General features: G+C 37.5%; 1 protein-coding gene across 1 annotated transcript; it reads left to right on the forward strand.

Annotated features, from left to right (window-relative positions):
• The first annotated feature begins 8,460 nt into the window (after positions 1-8,460).
• Positions 8,461-13,207, forward strand: LOC137030504 (C-type mannose receptor 2-like). The gene is made up of 3 exons (XM_067400852.1): positions 8,461-8,739; positions 11,777-12,121; positions 12,286-13,207. Exons 1-3 carry the CDS (start codon positions 8,505-8,507, stop codon positions 12,645-12,647), a joined length of 942 nt encoding a protein of 313 aa, XP_067256953.1. The 5' UTR covers positions 8,461-8,504; the 3' UTR covers positions 12,648-13,207.
• The last annotated feature ends 2,380 nt before the right edge of the window (positions 13,208-15,587 follow it).

The following is a 15,587-nucleotide window of genomic DNA, read 5'->3' on the forward strand; positions in this document are numbered from 1 at the left end:
CCGGTTGAAAAAAACGGTTCACTGGTTCTTTTACGTCGTCTATATCGCGGGCTGGGATGAAAAAACTTAACACATTCACATATATAAAGTCAGTAATCATAACATCAGTCAACTAAAACATTATAATCTGAAGCGTTTCTTACAATTTAGTTTTGCATCTAAAGCATCCAAACACTTGACATATCCAGGCAGTGTTGTGCAAACAAAGTTTTACAGTTATAAAGTGAATAAATTAGTCTTCATCAGAGCAGAAACCATGATCCACTTACATTACGATTCATTTGTAATTAAATAAACGTACATTTCGCCAGATTGGCCCCTCATTCGAGTCCTCTCATAAGCATCAGTTGTCCTAGTTAGCCGGTGCTGTGATGTTACTGTTCGGTAGCTTCAGATCACACGCTGAATCACGCATGCGCAGTATCATCACCTCATCGGTTCTCAAATCGGACACATCCGAAAGAAGCGGTTTTCGGTTGTGTACTGATGATCCGAAAACCGTTGCAACCAGTTCTACTAGAGAAGGAGATTGAGATTCGAGAACCGCGAGAGCTAATTCAAAAGGAGTCGCTTGTTAGCTCTCGCTGTAGTTTGATTACGTCATTTTTTATCTTTATATCACCGTGTTTAGAAATTAAATAAACTGTCCATGGATTATTTATGAAACAAATAAATGTTTCCAATCTTTAAAAAAAAAAATTCACTTTAAAGGCACACACAATCGCGCATGTGCAGTATCATCAGCTCACCAGTTCTCAAATCGGACATGACCGAAAGAAATGGTTCTCGGTTGTGTACTGATGATCCGAAAACCATTGCAACCGGTTCTTGACACGAGAACGAGAATGGTGACGGGCCGCCTATGTGCACTCATATCAGCTGTTCTGCTGCTCGTGCCCATCATCATCAGTTCTCTCTTCACAGCAGGAAAGTCAGTTTACTGTTGGATTCTATGTTAAAACGGCAGTGTCTGTCAACATTTGTGGGCGGGGCCTGTGGCTAAAGTGACGTCACACAGCCAGGGATCTGGAAAAGGCTTGTTCTGAGACACTGCTTATGATTTATGTGGATTAAAAAAAGGAGTGGGTGGATTTTAATCACTATGGGGTGGTGTTCACACACTGCCAACACACATTTATGTCCAAACCTGTGAATTTTGCATAATAGGTCCCCTTTAACTAACATATTTAGCTGCACAGTATAACATCTTCCTCTGCTTCTCTCATTCTCTTTGTGTCTGAATCAACAGACCTGTTACCTGTTCACATTCAAACCATGAAGCAGCATAAAAATAATGAACAAACTGATTCATCATTTTTTTCCCCATTTGTTTTTCTTAAAGTGAGCACAGGACTCGTCTTTGTCAATCAGACGAAGAACTGGAGAGAAGCTCAGAGTTACTGCAGACAGAATCACATTGATCTGGTCAGTGTGAGGAACCAGAATGAGAGTCAACAGCTTCAGCAGTTCATTAATGGTCTGTCAATATCTGGATCATTGATCTGGATCGGTCTGTTCAGAGACTCATGGCAGTGGTCAGATCAGAGTGACTCCTCATTCAGATACTGGAGGTCTAATGAACCTAATAATGTTGGAGGTGTTGAAAACTGTGTAGAGATTCTGAACACTGAGGGACTTTGGAATGACGCCCCTTGCAACTTCCAATTTCCTTTTGTGTGTCATGAAGGTGAGCAGATCCTCACAAACACACACAATCCATCCATCACCTCCAGATATCTTAAAGTTCACACTACATGTCTGACATGACAAATTCCACCACAGTGTTTGTTCTGCATGTTGTTTTTGATCAGTCTCTCTCTAGCTTCTGCTTGTGGTTTGTTTTGTGTCCAGAAAAACTGATTCTGATCAAACAGAATCTGACGTGGTCTGAAGCTCTGAGATACTGCAGACAGAATCATGTGGATCTGGCCGCTGTTCATTCAGAAGAGATTCAGCATCGTGCGATGAACAGCCCTGAACATCTTGTACGTCTCTCTATATCTGACACATCCACTCTCTACTAATGAGTTGAATCAGGTTGAATTAGATATTAGATATCAAATGAATATATAAATTAGGATATTTGTCTTAAATTGTACAGTTTTTGTTTGGTAGCCACTTTTGCCAGTCATTGATCATTTTTTAATATTTTTAATGATCTTTAATGCCATGCATTTCACCTGTTGTTTATTTATTTTTATTTATTATTATTATTATTATTATTATTTGTATTTATTTATTTTTTACAGTGTACTTTGTCTCAGAAAATAAGATGCTGCTAAGAAAATGAACAGAATAAGAACCAAATCCTTTGGACACCTTCCCAGATATTATGATATTTATGTCTATAGGAATCTCATAGGAATAGTTCCAAAATATGATAGAAATTCTAATTAGAATCTTATACAATTTTGTGGAATCCTTTAGGATTGTTTGATAAGAGCATGGTGTCAAGGACGTCACCTAGTAACGTTCCCAGAATGTTCAGAGACGGTCATGATGTGGAGTTCTTTTAAAGATTTGGGGACGTTATTTGATGGACCTTCAGGGAATACTCAGGACATTCTGGGAATGTTTAGGGGACTATTACTATAGGATGCTCTGTTCATTCCCCAAATGTCCTCTTTGTAATGTAATAAATGAACATGATTTGAAACACGATCAACATTATCAGTTGGTTCTCCTCAGGGGCGCCGTTGGCAGGGGGGACGGGGGGTCAGGACCCCCGCAGTTTTGAAAAGAGAGAAATCGACCCCCGCACTTTTGATAAGGGCTTCAATCAGTCAAACTATATAATCTTTTAGCTTAGGATATTTTCTTTCAAATGAGACCATTTTCACATTTCTGTGAGCTTTCGTTCGTAAATAATCAACTGTTTTGTCACGGATGTGAACAGGAAATGCGCTCTCGAACGGAGAAACACGCTCAGATCAGATCAGAGCGTGTTAACGTTTTAGGACTGGTCAATGTTATATAAATCATGCCCGATCGTTAGCCTTGCATTGTAATGGACTGGAGCTCACGGTTCACATCGGAAGAAATGGGAACACGGGGGCACCGCGATGCGACCGCAAAGGGCACTTTCACTTTCGCGATCGAAGTGCATGCCACTGATTGCATTATGCAGTATTACAGTAGCCCATACACACACCTATTAAACGCTCCTCTCGTGCGTCCTCCCCACTGCGTTGCTGGTCGAGGAAATAATCACTTTTGTTGCCTAAGGTTTTGAGTCTCAGTGCCAGCAGGAGATGTCAGTGGGTGGAGTGAATGAACAGCGCTCTCTTCCACTCTCATTACTCACAACTGAAGTGTCCTTGAGCAAGACATCTGACCCCCAATCACTCCCCACAGCAAAAACAGCTGCCCACTGCTCTGTGTGTGTGTGTGGGTGTGTGTGTGTGTGTGTGTGCTTTTGTTTATATTACATTGTGGGGACCAAATGTCCCCATGATGTAATATAAACCTGAGTTCACCTACATCGTGGGGACCAGCCAGCGGTCCCCACAATGTAAATGGGTTTATAAATCATATAGAATGAGTTTTTGTGAAAAAGTAAAAGTTTGCACAGTTTCCTGTGAGGGTTAGGTTTAGGGGTAGGGGCAGGGTAGGGGGATAGAATGTACAGTTTGTTCAGTGTAAAATGCATTGAAGTCTATGGAAAGTCCCCACAATTCACAAAAACAAACATGTGTGTGTGTGTGTGTGTGTGTGCACTGGGATGTGTGAAATGCAGAGCACAAGTTTTGAATATTGGACACCGTACTTAGCTACACTTCAATACACTTTTCTTATTTCTGTTCTTGTTTCTCTTTCTTCAGTAATTCTGCTTATTATCATCAGGTGTCACCACCTCAATCATAATTAATTATCTCATTAACTTCAGCACTGTTTCAGTGTTATTTTAACACTGTAGTGTGGACACACATGAACACTGAGTTATTTTTAACACTGGGGATTTTGCTGTGCATCATTTGTGTATTACTTCCTTGTTTACATGTGTGTCCACATATGTGTTTCTGTGTTCACCATGGAAACGTTCATTTGAATGTGCTAGATAATGGAGAGTCTGTGTGTATGTTGTATTTCCTTATCATGAAAAATCCCCGGTGTTAAATAACACTGCTCTGTGTCTCCTGGGATCCACTCTACAGAGTGTTAAAAACTAACACTGAAGCAGTGTTAAATAATTAATTGATAATTGAATATTAGTGATGAATGTGCTGTTAAGAAGCAGAAGGAAAGATGAACAAGAGAAACACAAGAACTACAACTGACTTCCACAGCCTAAATCCCTGGACACACTGCACGATTTTAGCAATCCTATAAGATCATTACTTTATCACACTGTGTGACATGGATCTACTAATCTTGGGTACGACATGCATTTAGACTGTACGATGATGACACCTGTTGACTCATAAACTACGATGCAAGTTTCAATAGAATAAAACGTCATTATCCACATGCGCTAGTGGCAAATAAAACACCATGTTGAATCACACTTTAGCAGTGAAAGAAGAAGGGAAAAGAACTTGAGGTAAGCAGTTTTACATTTTTGCATCATGTCGCGTTGATTTCATGTTGTATTTTTATTGGCTGGTCAAACACACTGTGCGTTGATCATGCTGAATTTCTGACAGTGTCAGAAAATGATCGTAGGCTATCTTTGGTCGCAAGACCAGGAAAACGGCCGTCTTTGAACCTCTCTCACTGTACGACATAGGACCACCGATTAAGAGCAATGATCACAGAAATCGCCACGATTGTTTCACGATGGCAAATCTTTCGTCTGGGACAGTCAAAAATCGTGCAGCTTTAAGATGAAATCAGCTGAAGTTAAAACCGCATGCTTTGTCCGAAACCGCATTCTTCAGTAGGGGAAAAGCAGTAGACGAGTGAATAAGTATGTCAGAAACCTCAGTATTCATAAAAGAGTAGTCGAGAAGTTCCCGGATGGCCTACTGCTTCCGCCCAGATCCTGAGGTATTCCTCGCTGAATACTTTTCTATCCCAGGAGGCCACGGGAGAGGATACGTCATAATCGAACATGGAGGAGGAAAGCAACATGGATGCTGTCAAATGTGAGTATTGAAAACCAAAAACACATCTGTTGAACTACTGTAGAGTAAACTCCTGAATGTGTGAAGATGCTAGACACTATAGTTGTGATTTTACTGTAAAAGACGATTTATTATGATAACGGGGAGCTCTAGTAAAAACACATAACTTAATTCTCCAAAGTAGATTTACATATTCTAAACCATATACATCTTAAAGATGCTTACTAAATGTTTATTTAAAGGGTTAGTTCACCCAAAAATGAACATTTTGTCATTAATTACTCACCCTCATGTCGTTCCACAACTGTAAGACCTTTGTTAATCTTCGGTACACAGATTAAGATATTTTAGTTGAAATCCGATGGCTCAGTGAGGCCTCCATAGGAAGCAAATACATTTCCTCTCTCAAGATCCATTAATGTACTAAAAACATATTTAAATCAGTTCATGTGAGTACAGTGGTTCAATATTAATATTATAAAGCGACAAGAATATTTTTGGTGCGCCAAAAAAACTAAATAACGTCTTATTTAGTGATGGCCGATTTCAAAACACTGCTTCAGGAAGCCTCAGAGCACAAATGAATCGGCGTGTCATTGCTCCCTATGGAGGCCTCACTGAGCCGTCGGATTTCAACTAAAATATCTTAATTTGTGTTCTGAAGATCAACGAAGGTCTTACAGGTGTGTAAAGGCATGAGGGTGAGTAATTAATGACAGAATTTTCATTTTTGGGTGAACTAACCCTTTAAAATCTGTCAGGAACACCCTTTTTAAGTATTATGACTTATGAGTGATGGATTATGATCTGTGAGTGATGTGTGTGTGCTGTTATGAAGAATGTTGTCAACACTGCTTACATTACATGAATTAAAAGAATGTAAATAAATAAATCAACATAAAGTAAACATTAGTTTAATCTATTTTATTTGTCCATTAGTACTGTCGGTAAATTAAGGAACATTTGTATTGGATAAAAAGTGAGTTAACACATCATCAACATGTAAATGTAGGTTTGAGCACATACATCTCAGAGGAAATGTGAGTCTTGTCTGGATGTTACAGGGACAGATGATCATGTGTGTTTATAATTTAATCATGTTGCAGTTTGTGTATGCATATTTGCAGTCTGATTACGGATAAAGCTGTGAGTAACTGAACCAGTATATGTAGCGATCTACTTCTGGGTATGTATATCTAGTCCCTTGAGCATTATTGGGGTGGTGTCTTTGGCTAATTTTATTCATTTTGGTCTATTTTAGTGGGGTAACTGCTCGTGAGCATTTCGTCACGGTGGATTGCAGGCCAATTGCTCCTACATCAACGAGAAGACTACACTGTTTGTTCTGCTGCTCTTTTTATGACTGTGTGACCATTGTATTCGATCCTTTACTGTTTCATTCTGTTTTTGTTTTGTTCCTTAAGCTTATGCTGGTGGTTCACGAGTTCACATTTACATATAATTAAGTAAGGTAAGGGTTATGCATATTTGGCGTGCTGTCCCTTAATTATTGGAATGTAAACAGAGTTATTACAGCACTTTTCTGATTCTTGCTTCAAGGTTGTGGGGTTCAGGGGTCCATCATCATGGTCTTCCTCATCCTCTGGATCATGATCATGATGGATGAAGGTGTTCACGGTGGTCAGCTGTTTCATCAGAATAAAGCCACAGAATTGGCACAGTGTTGTGATGGCAGCAAGACTGTAAATACGTGATTGTTAGATCAATGCATTTGATTAAAGCTTTGTTTTGTGTGTTGTTGACTTGTATATGCATTTATATATTGTACATTATATACATTTATTTATATATATATATATATATATTTATATATAATATATATATATATATATATACATACATATTGTAATTAATAAAAGTAAGTTTTAAGTACTTAAGTACTTTTAAGTAAGTACTTTTATTTATTTTATTATATGAAACTAGAGCTAATTCAAAAAGAAAAAGGAAAACAAATGAGATTTATGCCACTTTTGTTTGTGGATGGACATTTTTGCATATAAAATAAAGAAATTAACAACATATTCAAGTGAATTTGGGTTTTCGTAACAAAACATAAACTCACATTAGTAGATAAAAATGCAAGAAATTAACCCAAATATATTTTAGTTGTACTACAATTACAAAATTACTAGCTGCAGTTTCTTCAACAAGACCACAAAATAAGCAGTTTGATCAATATCAAGATATTTACAGATAGATGAATTAAACCTGTCACTCATATCTTTTTAGTTGTTGCGCTTGTCGTGGGTCACATGATATCGTCAACATGGCGGATTATTTTCAGATCTCATTCATACTCAGTGAGATTTGGCTGTTAAGCAACTACTCTTTTAGCCCTCGTTAAGTAAGTACTTAATTTCAATAAGTACCTACTCATTGAGACGCAGCCAGTTACAGTCGGCCCTGAAGTACACACTTCCTGTAGGGGGTTAAAACAGGAAAAAACAAAAGTCTTTGTTGATTTTCATTCTTGTACATTTTAACAACACTGTAAGTGTGTCCCGTTGGGTGATCAAACCTTCTACACACTTGAGCCAAATACAAGAAAAAATGTCAAGTAGACAAATGGTCAAGCATAAGTGTGTGTGGACAGTCCCATACATGAAGATGAGAGAGATGAAACACGAGTTCAGCTATTTAAAATTACAACCATTAATTCATAGATGCACCATATACCAAATATAATGACTCCAGAACATTTACTTCTGATTAAAAAAAACATGCATTATCTGTGAATGTTAAAATATAAATTGTGATAATTTGTTTTTGAGGTCATATTAATATAGACTAATACTGACTGACACAGACGTTAACATGCAAATAAAGGGACAGAGGTGGACAAACACACAAATATAGAGGAAGTGAATATGATATGGGGTTTTTGAGAAATAAACAAATGATGTGAAATGAGGTGATGAAAGAGGGATGAGAGCAGATATAATGATCACACTGTTTAAAGCTGCAGACAGAAACATCAGACTCAGGACAGAAACACACGACCTCTAAAGTAAGAACAACTCACATGTTCATTCTTCAAACACAACTAGACTTTGAGATGTTAATATTGTCTGAATGATTGTGAATTTACTGTTTTTTTAAATGACATGATCATGTTTTACTACAAGATGAATATGGGATTATCTGAGTTTTTCAATGTGTTTCTTCCTCAGAAATGGAAACTCTATATTTCATTCTTCTTCTCATTGGTGAGTGTGTTTGTTGTTTTATTGATGGTTTATAGTTTCATCAGGTTTGACTCTGTTATGAAAAGCATTAAATCAAACCTTCTCTTTCACAGCTCTCTGCTCCGTATCTGAATGTGTTCAGCGTCAGTATTACTTTATACGTGAGGCGAAGACCTGGACTGAAGCTCAGAGATACTGCAGAGAGAATTACACAGATCTGGCCACCGTTGACAACATGAACGACATGAACGAGGTGAAGAGAGTGAGTGATAATCCTCATGACTATGTCTGGATTGGGCTGAGGAAGACGAGTGTTGATGAATGGCAGTGGTCTTCAGGTGATCCTGCGCTCTATCTGAACTGGTCTACTGGACAACCAGATGGCAGAGATGAGGAGTGTGCTGTGATGAAGAATGGACAATGGAGTGATGTGTCATGTAGCAACAGCCGGACTTTCATCTGCAACAACAGTGAGTTCAACTTTTTAAAATTACAATCATTAATTTATAGATGCACCATATACCAAATATAACGACTCCAGAACATTTACTTCTGATTAGAAAAACACGCTTCAACTGACGCCTTAATGTTTAATATCTTCATCACAAAGGGTCAGCACCAGCAACATCATACCCAGTCAACAGTTTGTCTCTCAGTGATGTAAAAGTGTAACCTCACAGCGCTCTCACTGTGTGCTCATACTGTGGTCACAATGTGAGATCACCCCAGCTAGAAATGTTATTGCTCAAAGCACAGAACATTACAATAATAATGAACACAAACAACTTACAGAGCTTTACTTGTTCCACCTGACTGCTGCAGATTTATTCTGGTGTGGATTGTGTTGAAATAGAAACGCTCCAGGTAGAGCCTCACGGGTTTCCATCTCATAATTATAGTTACTCATGGAGTGAACGCAGCAGGAGCTCATTGTTTTGGTTCAGGAGGAACTGTTAAAGGCGCCGCTGTTTGTTTTTGGCTCTCGGTGACTGAAGTCTGTCTAACTCTGTATAACCTTATGAAACGCTCTGATGACGAGTGATGCAGGTGCATATGCATTTATCAAAATTATTATTATTTTATTTATTTTTTAGGTAGGCTAATTGTGTTGCCTAAAGAATTTATTTCATTTGCACAGAGCCCCTAAAGGGACATGGTGCTGGAAAAAAAATTGGGATGGGAAGAAAAAATATATTTAAAATCTTTTGATTTCTCTGACAAAACCAGTTGTGAGTTCAGACAAACACTTCCTGTTTAATTTCCCTCAGGCAGTGGTTCAGACAGCTCTGTGTCTATGTGTGCACATGCCTGGTGTTCAACAGCTGTACAACATTTTTGTAGAAACACTTTCAGGTTTTGCTCTTTGCAGACGGTCCCTTCAGCTCCTGCACACAGAGATCAATGTATTTTGTACGTAACGGAGGAAGACTCGTTTGAGGAAAATTAGGTTGTAGCTCATTGTCTACGATTGTAAAGAGATGTTATTGTGTTTTAATAAAGTTTAGCTCATGAGTTATTGATCTAGGAAATCTGAATTTGTGAATATGTTTCCAACTTTACTGAACTTATCCGTTCAGGTGTCTTTCACTGACGTCAAACCGTGTCTTGAACTAAACACTGAACAGATTTCTTTATATTTCAGTCTCAGTTCAGAATCAAACTCTATTAACTGCTCCATTGTTAATGTACAGAGCTGTCTGAACCACTGCCTGAGGGAAATTAAACAGGAAGTGTTTGTCTGAACTCACAACAGGGTTTGTCAGAGAACGTAAAAGATTTGAAAAATATTTTTTCCTCCCATCCTAAATTTTTTCCACCACCATGTCCCTTTAGGAGCTCTGTACATCTTAAGTAAAAAAAAACATAAATCCAGAAGTTTTGTAGACAAATGTGTAAATGTTTTAAATGTGTCCCATTTTAGGCTATTCACGAGTTCACATATCCATGTAATTAAATAGAGTAAAGTTATGTATATTTGGTGTGCTGTCCGGGGAGATTTTGGCTGAACCCAGAGTACTTCCCCCGGTGTGGTGAAAGTAGATATAACTCTAAGTGAGGAGATGCTGATAAACTCTCAGATGAACAGAAGTCAGTCTGCTGAATTTATACCTCATGACTTTGGTTGAGTTGATTAACTGAATGCTCTCCACCTGTGCTAATTAGGTTAATTATCTGAACTTGCTCCTCCCGAATTTTGTTAATAAAACATCATTATGTGTGTAACATAATTTTAACAAAAAAAAAAAAGTGTAAAAAGAACAATACACAAACTTTATGTATACTGAGAAACTATTTGTAGATATTTTCTTTAAGATCAATTAGATTTTAAGCCAGATTACAAAACTACCACAAACCTCTTATCTGTTCCAATAATAATAATTAAAGTAAATGAATTAATTGACTCACTGTATTCCACACGAGTAAAACAGATCAGAGATGTATTATTACTCTCATTATCAATATTCCTCTATTCAGATATCTGAAAAATGCAGCAAATGAATCTGAACTCTTTTATCTTCATCAGTATTTACACTGTTTTCTTCATTTTTAATTACAGTGTTTATTATTAGCTGGTCGAATCCACAGCTCAGTTCTCACTTAAATAATATACTTTTTTACTCTTACTGTAGTATTTTATATTTGAATTTTTTACTCTACTGACAGTAAATTTTGTGGAAAATTATGTTAATGTTACTTTGAGTATATATTTTTTCAGTACTCTTTCCACCCTGATTTAAACTAACACTCATTCTGTTCACCTGTAGGTGTCGCTGTTATCAAAATTATTATGCTACTTTTTAAAATCATCATGATGATCACAAATGTTACTTCATGTTGAATCTTTAAAATAATCCTGAAGATATTGAGAAGATTCAATATATCATCATATATAACATAATAAAATACAAAGTAAAATCCAGGCCTGGTCCTCTCTCGTCCTTCACTGTTGTTGCTCCTCCTTTTATGCTTCCGGAGCTCCTCCGTACCACTCCCTCACGGCTCTCGCCTGCCCTGCTCGTCACAAAGACATTCTAGTGTTTAGTGTTCAGTTATATTGGACATACAGTATGAAGGAGTTTCTGTAATGTTTTCAAATGTTGTGGTTACCATTGTGCTGAAGAGTGGCGCTTGGCTGTGGGCACTCAGTGATCAATAATAATGTCAGCAATGAATGATGTTTGTGCTTTTAAAGTTACTACAACAAACATTCAATGCACTACATACTAAATTTAAATGCAACAATAAATTACTAGAACATATGATAAAGATTATAGATGAGGATGTAGATATTTATCACAATTCTGATATTGAGACAATTTCAGCATCAAGATAAAATGCAACAAATTAATTTATAAGTAGTCTACAGTTCAAGGAAATGTTTCTATGGACTATAGATAATCAACATATTTAGATGCAGTGTAACATCAAACCATCCAAACCATAAAGCAGCATAAGAATAATGAACAAACTGATTCATCAATCTGTTTCCATTTGTTTTTCTTAAAGCGAACACAGGACTCGTCTTTGTTAATCAGGGGAAGAATTGGAGAGACGCTCAGAGTTACTGCAGACAGAATCACATTGATCTGGTCAGTGTGAGGAACCAGAATGAGAATCAACAGCTTCAGAAGTTCATCAATGATAGTCACATATCTGATGATGTCTGGATCGGTCTGTTCAGAGTCTCATGGCAGTGGTCAGATCAGAGTGACTCCTTATTCAGATACTGGAGGTCTGGTGAACCTAATAATGCTGGAGTTGACAACTGTGTAGCGATCACTAGTAATGACGCTCTGAGAGACTGGAATGACAGCCCTTGCGACATGTATTTTCCTTTTGTGTGTCATGAAGGTGAGCAGATCCTCACAAACACACACAATCCATCCATCACCTCCAGATATCTTAAAGTTCACACTACATGTCTGACATGACAAATTCCTCCACAGTGTTTGTTCTGCATGTTGTTTTTGATCAGTCTCTCTCTAGTTTCTGCTTGTGGTTTGTTTTGTGTCCAGATAAACTGATTCTGATCAAAGAGAATCTGACGTGGTCTGAAGCTCTGAGATACTGCAGACAGAATCATGTGGATCTGGTCTCGGTTCATTCAGAAGAGATTCAGCGTCGTGTGATGAATGTGGTTAAACAGGCGTCTACTGGGGCGGTGTGGTTGGGTTTACACAACTACTGCAGCATGAACATGTGGCTCTGGTTGAGCGGAGAGATCGTGTGCTATCAGAACTGGGCTCCAGGGAACGGAACAGAACCGGAAGACTGCCGCCTCGAGAAGAGAAAAGGAGCAGTTCAGTCTGGAGGAGATCAGCGCTGGATCAGCCGTCCTGAGACTGACAGACTCAACTTCATCTGCAGCAGAAATTAAGAGTGAAGGATTCGTTTGTGCTGTTCTATCTTTTTCTTAAAATTGGCAAACACTTTTTGTTCTGTTTTCATCAGATAATGTCAAGAAATTAAATTAAGAGTATAAAATACCAGTGTGCACTATATATGTTTTAAAGACCCCATGAAATCAAAATGAGTTTTCATCTGTGGCTTTTAGAAACATTTGGAAATTGCAGTCATTCTCTTCTGGAAAAATGGCTCAATATTTTAACACAGACTGTTCAATCAAACACACTTACAGTCAACTAGACATTAGAAGATCATGATTCAAGGATTTGGCATAAATCATATTGACTATTTAAAAGAAAATCAAAGTAAAGCACAATCACATCAGTTGATTTCATGGGATCTTGGGATTCTGGTGGTGTGGATACTTTCTTCTTCTCCTGTTTCTAGTCATATCTTTACAAATTACTTGTTTAAAATGATTGTGAGTGTCTATATATGTGTATCAATGAAATTAAATATGGTTTATTCTTAATGAAAAACTAAAAGTTTCTTGTAACCTGTAATTCAACACCAGCTCAAATAAACTTCTTTACAAACATCATTCTTGTGTTGTGATGTTTATAATATACATACAATTTTAATAACAGAACATTTTTGAATGACAAAAAAAATCTTTACTTCATTTTTATGAACCACTCTACATTCTGTGCAGTAAAGTCAATTAAACACTTAATAATCGAGAACGTTACAGTACAAAACATGAGTGTTAAATGAACAACTCTGTGTCTTTATGGGTCAATCTTCTGTTAAAGAAACACTGAAGCAACAGCATTTAATGAGATGTTTAAGTGATGTTATGGTGATCAGTGTTCCCCCTAAAGAAGACTTGAACCCTCTGAAGAACATCAAAATCAGAAGCAGCAGCTTTACTAATGTGCTCTGTGACCCTTAATGTCAGAAAACTACCATTTAAAAACTGTAACTCTCAAATAAATATGAATGTAGATATGAGGGGGAAAAAATCCACTCCTGCTGTAAATTTAACTCCCTATGAATTAATGCGGTCTCCTCATTTACCGGATCCTGTATAAAAGAACATCGTTTTTGTCACTTTGACGGCGTCTGCATGATGAAAATATGTACTGAATGAATGTACTGCACTGCAAAACATGCTTTTCTTACTTGAGGCTGTGTTACACTGTAACTCTTAATGCACAGATCCGATCTTTTGACCATATCTGATTTTTTTGGTCAGTCTGTTTACATTCACTTTAGATGCGACTGGTATCCGATATCTGTGTTCACATTAATTCCCACCCAAAATGATTGTCATTCATAGCTTTACATGCACATGGTAGACCCTTGGGTATACATTTGTAGACGTTTTAATGAAGTATTTGTATAATGAAATGGAATAATAGTAGTATAGTCTCTGTTGACGCACAGAGCAATTAAAACAAGCCCTGAAAATCGAATACAAATCACACAGACACTTAATATTTAATGGTATTAGATGATTAGTTAATTGCATCTGATATAGATTATACTTCAAATAAAACATTTGCAGTTGGTTTGTAAAAGATGTTTTTATGTGTTTTTACACTGTTTGACCGGCAGGCGTCACCTGTGTGTGGTGTTACGTCATGAACGTATTTGTTTTATGTATGTACTGTTACGTCATAGACGTATCACTGCGTTGTGTTTTGTATACATTTTTTGTAATGTATTATGTGTAGTGCACGGTCTCTCTCTCTCTCTCTCTCTCTCTCTCTCTCTCTCTCTCTGGCAGCGCCGCTTGATTGAGAGACCAGCTGCAGCAAGTTACGTGGAAGAGCGGGAGCGCTTAAATGCAGGAAACGAGGACGGTGGAAACGGAGTTATGGAAGTTTGTTGTACTTTTGTTTATATTTTCATTCGTAAGGTAAGTCAGCTTCTCTAACTCCTTAGGTAGATTCCCTTTTTTGTTTGTTGTTTTGGCCTTTGTCCCCCTTCCGAGCAAATGCTTCTGTTCATTTTTGACTTGTGAGAAGAGAATAAAGAAAAGTTTTCGTTTCAAAACATGGTGATTCTTGTGAGCTGGTACAGGAGAGGAGGAATTTTCGTTAATTTAGATATTTTATTATTTTAATTTCTTTGTTACCGATCCGTCCAACCCCTAGATTAGGACGGGTCGTAACACTCACCTAATGCACATTGCACTGGATAAGATAGTGAGCGAACACAAACTATACTGTAATTCATCCATTAAATAAAAACTGACAAGAAAAAAATAATTACAGCAGTGAATCTGCTCCATTGCTCCACAAATCACTCCTGAAATTGCTGTGATTGACAGTGATAACTGTAGCAACAGACGGACAGAATAGAGCATTTGTCAGAATAGAGCAGTGCATTAAGTGCTGTAGAGTAAATGAAGATTAATAGACCTGCAGCAACACAGAGGAGAAGAAGAGAACAAGTCTGAGTCTGAGTGCTTCAGCAGCTTTAAACATCAGTTTAAAGAGCTTTTTTCATGTCCTTTTTAAAGCAATGTTTAGAAATCTGCCTATTTACTGTTTTTAAATAATCTACAAACATTTGAAAGTATTTAATGCATTATTTAGTGATTAGCATGAATCATTTATTATATATATTATAATAAATCCAAAAGCAAAACATGAAAAGAACTACATTAGGAAGTGGTAAATGAGTTAACGAGTGTCCTCTGCTGCCATCTGCTGGTTATAGTGCTCATTTCAGTGTGTCATTTTCATTTTAAACGTCTTTGTTTTCCATTAGAGGACAGAAATCCTCCACTAAACTAAAGCACAGGGCCGTCGCAAGGGGGGTGCGAGACCCTGTGCGAAGTTGACTTGCGAGGCCCTCTCTGCAATTGATTTGCGTGCGTGTGTGCGGGTATTGCTATAGTAACGAACCCAACTTTTGCGTATCTGTAAAAAAAGTGGTTTGACCTATTTCAGATGCTGCAATT

The sequence above is a fragment of the Chanodichthys erythropterus genome, chromosome 11 (assembly GCF_024489055.1).
Source record: "Chanodichthys erythropterus isolate Z2021 chromosome 11, ASM2448905v1, whole genome shotgun sequence".
NCBI lineage: Eukaryota > Metazoa > Chordata > Actinopteri > Cypriniformes > Xenocyprididae > Chanodichthys > Chanodichthys erythropterus.